Source organism: Archocentrus centrarchus, chromosome 13 (genome assembly GCF_007364275.1).
Source record: "Archocentrus centrarchus isolate MPI-CPG fArcCen1 chromosome 13, fArcCen1, whole genome shotgun sequence".
NCBI classification, from domain to species: domain Eukaryota; kingdom Metazoa; phylum Chordata; class Actinopteri; order Cichliformes; family Cichlidae; genus Archocentrus; species Archocentrus centrarchus.
In genome coordinates, this window is record NC_044358.1 from 18582661 (window position 1) to 18588513 (window position 5853).

At 41.5% G+C, this 5853-nt stretch overlaps 1 protein-coding gene across 1 annotated transcript; it reads left to right on the forward strand.

The window, feature by feature from the left end:
- Nucleotides 1-4647: 4647 nt before the first annotated feature.
- Nucleotides 4648-5598, forward strand: LOC115790408 (odorant receptor 131-2-like). Its single transcript, XM_030744236.1, has one exon. The coding sequence runs from the start codon at nt 4648-4650 to the stop codon at nt 5596-5598; it is 951 nt and encodes a 316-aa protein (XP_030600096.1).
- The last annotated feature ends 255 nt before the right edge of the window (nt 5599-5853 follow it).

Sequence of the window (5853 nt, forward strand, 5' to 3'; positions counted from 1 at the left end):
TGTTTTAGAGGTATGATTAAAAGTTTGTGAGAAATTCTTATGTAATTCGATGGAAAGCACTTATAGTAGGAATGCTAATAAGGAGACCCACGGATTTCTATCATACACCCGTTCCTGATTTTCATTAAGCGAACATTATTGTAATGTAACACAGCGATATAGAATTAGGTAGGGACGGCATGTCCCTACCAATATTTTGAATTTAATAATCACACTCCATGGTACACAACGGTTTAACAACACACAGATGTCAGCAAGTAGAACTGCAATCTTTCAAACAAAGTCTAAGTCACTTGGACTTGGTAAAGTCATTCTTTTTTTTTTTTTTTTTGCATTTTTGGCCACAGCGGCTTTTTTTAGCAGTCAGGAGAGACAGGAAATGGGGGAAAGATACAGGGGAAGACACGCGGGCAAATTGGCGACAGGCCGGGACGCGAACCCGCGCTGCCTGCACCGCAACGTGGTTGCCGGCTTCAGCACTAAGCCACCCAGGCGCCCAAGTTTTAACAACGCTTTCCCTCAATGTTCATATGGTGCATCAGTTACGGATGACAGAAGCAACGCGTGAAGTAACAGGGACAGGATCACAGGGGATGTTGATGAAGGACAACTTTTAATTTAGTTTAGTTTTCAAGCCAAGCACCACCTCAGAAAAGTTGACTTTCTAAGCGACATTTTAAAAGCTTAAAATATGCCGAAATGAGGATTATTTTAAGCCTAAACCAAGGAATTAAAAATGCAGATTAGCCAAGGAAAAATCATTACTGAAGGACAAAACATGAACTAAATCCAGGAACAAATAAGAACCAAAGCAGAACTAAATCTGGGACTAAACTACGAATAAACCAGGATTAAATGCGGGATTAAACTCAAACAAAATACAGGACTAAACTAAGACTAAGACTCATCACCCATGAGTCATAGTTTTGGATGGGGGTTTTAAAGGTCAGGACTGAGTCATGGTTGCTAAAAACTTTTCAAGACCGACTGACTTTAGTGATGTAGTAGGTGTAAAATATTGAATAAAATGTTCTTCTGCATGACTGGCTTTATTTTCACTCTTACATTTAACTTTATGACACGCAAATTTTCAAGTGGATCGACGATATTTTCTCCAAGTGTATTTTGGGTAAAACTCGTCACCATCTGTCCACCAACGTCATCATCAGTCACTTGGCAACAGATTGTAAACTAAGTGGAGCGTTTCTACGGACTAAGCTAACATGAGTGGCACTTCATAACATACACATTCCCGCTGTTGCAGGCATGTGTATGCTATAAAATTATGTTATGATGAGCTTTATTATTTGGGTACAAAGGGCCCGGTCATTTGCCCCGCCCCCAGCCCGGCTCTGATTTGTTCCACTAGTGTGGGGTGGGTATCCTTGTATCCCCTTGGCTTGCTGCCTGTATGTTTTTTTAAACCGTTTTCACCGGTGGATGAGAGGGTTGTTTCCCTGCACCTTCGGGTGCACAGACCTGGTGCACCTAAACATATTGTGACTGGGACACCCCCACTAGGGGTATGGCAGATGTACAGCTCAGCTGTACATCTGCACCTAAAGGGTGAAGGGTACTCTTGTGAGGATGCCAATGTTTGCATTTTGGATTGGGAATACAGATGGTTTGAAAGAGAATTTAAAGGAGCCATCTATGTCCACTGTGGATGATAATCACTAAACAGGTGGGTGGTGGTTTGCAACACCAGCTGTCCCAATTTACAATGCAGTCCTGAGCTCCCTTCCCAGGCGCCTCAACCCCCACTCACACCTTTTTTCAGGTGACCTCAAAAGGTGACTTGATAGAGTGGAGCAAAGTCTCAAGCCCAATTTACACAAGGACATTTTCAGATGAAAACAGTAACAGTAACATTTTGATGTGTTTCAGTTTCCTCTTTATACGAGAATGGGTTCCAGAGCGGAGTTTATAAAACACTCCGGTTTCCATTTCCGTGTGAACAGGCAAAAAATACTACTTTTTTGAAAACATGGGTACTGGCACATGCACAGTACAGTTCTGACTCCTAAATCCACACCACCAACTTGTGACCTGGCAATGGGAACATTTTGTGTTTCCCTGTAAATGGAGATCATTTCCATCTGAAAGTGTTACTTTTCGAAAACCAAACAGTAAAACAACACTGAAAACGCTCTTGTGTAAACGGGGCCTTACAATGGTTTCACCTGAAACCACTCATTGTAATGGCCCAGGCCTTTTTTTCACAACTTGGTGCATGTGATTATGCACATGAACAATAATGGGTCGACGAACGCCTCCAGTAGACAACCCCCACTCGAGTTTAAGTACATGGGACTCTCCACCAGTTGGTTTTAGAACTAAAGAAGCCTTTCAGATGACAGGTGAAACATCTTCAAGAAACTTTAAAGAAGTCTGGTCACTATTTTCAAGCCCTTGAGACCCTGATTTTTTTTTTTTTTCCAGCCATTCTGTTGTAGATTTCGTGGTCGACTCAGTGACTGACATTTGACTTGCTAACTGAGGCCTGTGGAGTCTGTAATGTAGCTCTTGTTTTTATTCTCAAATTTCACCAAGCATTGCACAAGGGTAAATTTGCTAGGACGTCCACTCCTTGGTAAATTTTGGAACTGTGTTAACACACACCTGAATGTTTCAGGAAACTGCCAAAGCATCTTTTATAGAGGTGGCCTGGCTGCTGCTCACCATCTTAATTCTTACGGAAGCTATAAGGGTGTAGATGGTTTTTCACAGGACTGCATAGAGTCCTAGGAAAACTTTCTTTGTTGTGTCACTGTATTTAAATGTTTTTTAAAGGCCAATCTATATACAGGCATTGCAAATAAGCTTAAATATCTTGGTGTGTTGTATGGTTCATGTTATGTAATTGTTCCTATATAATTAAACAATTAGAAAAGTGATTTAGAATCTGAAACACAGAAACAGAATTAAAGAAAAAAATTAATTTATACTGGCTTGTGTAAAGTAAATACCTCTGAAGAGCCAGCATGCTGAAGATCTCACAAATAGGCCTAGTACCTGCCACAGTCCCATCAGGATAGGGCTTTATATGACATAATTGTTAAATAATCGGATGTTGTCTTTTTTCGTGGTAATACTATGTGAGAGTGCTGTTTGTAGATTACAGCTCAGCATTCAACACCATAGTTCCCTCCAGGCTGGTCTCTAAGCTGCTGGACCTGGGCCTGGGCCTATCCCTGTGCAGGTGGGTTCACAGCTTCCTGACCAGCAGACCACAGGTGGTACGAGTGGGTCACCTCACCTCATCCTCCCTCACCCTCAACACTGGATCCCCCCAAGGCTGTGTGCTCAGCCCTCTGCTGTACTCACTGTACACCCATGACTGCGAGGCCACGTCAGAGTCCAACATCATCATCAAGTTTGCTGACGACACTGCTGTTGTGGGACTAATCTCTCACAATGAGGAGACAGCCTACAGGAGAGAGGTCTCCCGCCTGGAGAACTGGTGCCAGGAGAACCACCTCCTGCTCAACGTCAGCAAAACGAAGGAACTGATCGTGGACTTCAGCAGGAAGCAGCAGAGGGACTACCATCCACTTGTCATCAGTGGTGCTGAGGTGGAAAGAGTGGACACCTTCAAATACCTGGGAGTGACCATCTCACAGGACCTGTCCTGGACTCATCACATAAACAACACTGTGAAGAAGGCCAGACAGCGTCTCTACCTCCTCAGGCGGCTGAGAGACTTCAAGCTCCCACTCAAGGTGCTCAGGAACTTTTACACCTGCACCATCGAGAGCATCATGCGTGGGAGCATCACCACCTGGATGGGAAACTGCACCAAGCAGGACTTCATGGCCCTAAAAAGGGTGGTTCGTTCAGCTGAACGGACCATCAGAACCACCCTCCCCAACCTGCAGGACATTTACACCAAGCAGTGCAGGCTGAGGGCCATGAAGATCCTAAAACAGCCCAGCCACCCCGGACACTCTCTCTTCTCCCTGCTCCCATCAGGCCGGCGTTACCGCTGCCTGAGGACTAAGACTGAAAGGTTGAAGAAGAGTTTTTACCCACAAGCCATCCGTCTGCTCAACTCTGAGCCCTAACTGGACCATTATTGCACAATGTAAATATTATAATTTATAAAAGTGTGTATAGTGTATAGTATATAGAGTATAGTGTATAGTGTGAATTACTTTTTTATTTTTATTCTTCTTATTTATATGTGTGTGTATATATGGTTGCAGGTACAAAATACATTTCACTGTGCATTGTACTGTGTATAACTGTGCATGTGACAAACACTATCTTATCTTATCTTATATATATAGCAATCGATTAACTTGTCAACAAGCAACAACTTTTTCAGTTCTTCAGATCTGTGATGTAGAGTTTACTGTAGAGTCTCCTGAGTGCTCCACCTATTGACTATATGGACCCACTGAGGGGAATGAGTGTAAAGGGAAGATGATGACACCATAGAGTTCCAGTTTCATATGACCTTTAAATTAATGTTGCACAGACATCTCTCAGAGAACTGTATGGAGCTCAGCAGAAGATGTTTGTCTCTGGAACTGAATGAAAGTTTTGTCCTCTGGACTTGATTTTTTGGTTTGGGTGTTTAGAACAAATCTAATATTTAATAATGACTCTTTGATGAACTCTTAGAAGTGCTTTACTGTATTCTCTATGGCAGATAACAACTCATTAATTTGTGTTTTTTTGCAGCGACCATTAACTGACCGGGTCATCACTGTGCAGATCCTGGTGATAATCTTTTTTTGCATCAACATGTTGCTCATTGTGACCTTTTTAAAAAAGGAATGCTTTCACGCATCAACACGATACATCTTATTTTTTGTTATATTATTGTCAGACAGCTTTTTGTTACTCATGTCTGATATCCTGCTTATCTTAACCAATTTCAAATGTTCATTGCAAGTTTGGTTGTGTTTAATTATCTCTCTTTTTGTGTTTCTGTATTCTATTGTCACACCAGTTACTCTGACAGCAATGACTCTGGAGCGCTATGTGGCCATTTGTATGCCTCTGCGTCATGGACAGCTGTGCTGCATACGCAGTACTATGTACTGTATCCTGATCATTCATGGCCTCAGTTCTGGGCCCTGCATTGTTATTCTCTCCATGTTCTTTGCTTCTGCATCACTTAGCTTCTACAAACAATACACAATTTGCTCTGTGGAGTTGTTTATTCTTTACAGATGGCAGGATCATGTTCGGTCAGCTGTACATCAGTTTTATTTCTTGATTATGAGCATCACTATTGTTTTCTCCTATGTAAAAATAATGAAAGTGGCCAAAGCTGCATCAGGAGAAAATAAGAAGTCAACAAAAAAAGGACTCAGAACAGTGGTTCTTCATGCTTTCCAGCTGCTCCTGTGTCTCTTGCAGCTGTGGACCCCATTCATACAAACTGCTGTCCTTCCGACTGATTTCGATTTATATCGAAATGTCAGATACTTTAACTATATATTATTTAATATTGCTCCCAGGTGTCTGAGTCCTCTCATCTACGGTCTCAGGGATGAAGCATTTTTTCTTGCACTGAAAAATCTCATGCCTGCTTTATCCTGTTCAGAAAAAAGAAAATGTAATTCGATGCATAATGCACACACATGAATACATTAATATTTAATCAAAGCATACAACAAATAACCGGTTGCATGTGTAAGAATAACTCTGATTATACCGACAAGCAAATAATGAATAACTTTACATGATTACTACACGTAATAATCTGTAGTTTTGTATCGTGCTATACTGTATGTTTTACTGTTACATATCTTTAAAGATAAAACACCTCGCTTCTGTCTCTCCAGTCACAAACTACTTTACCTTCACAATTTACACTGATTTTTTTTTCCATATAAAAAG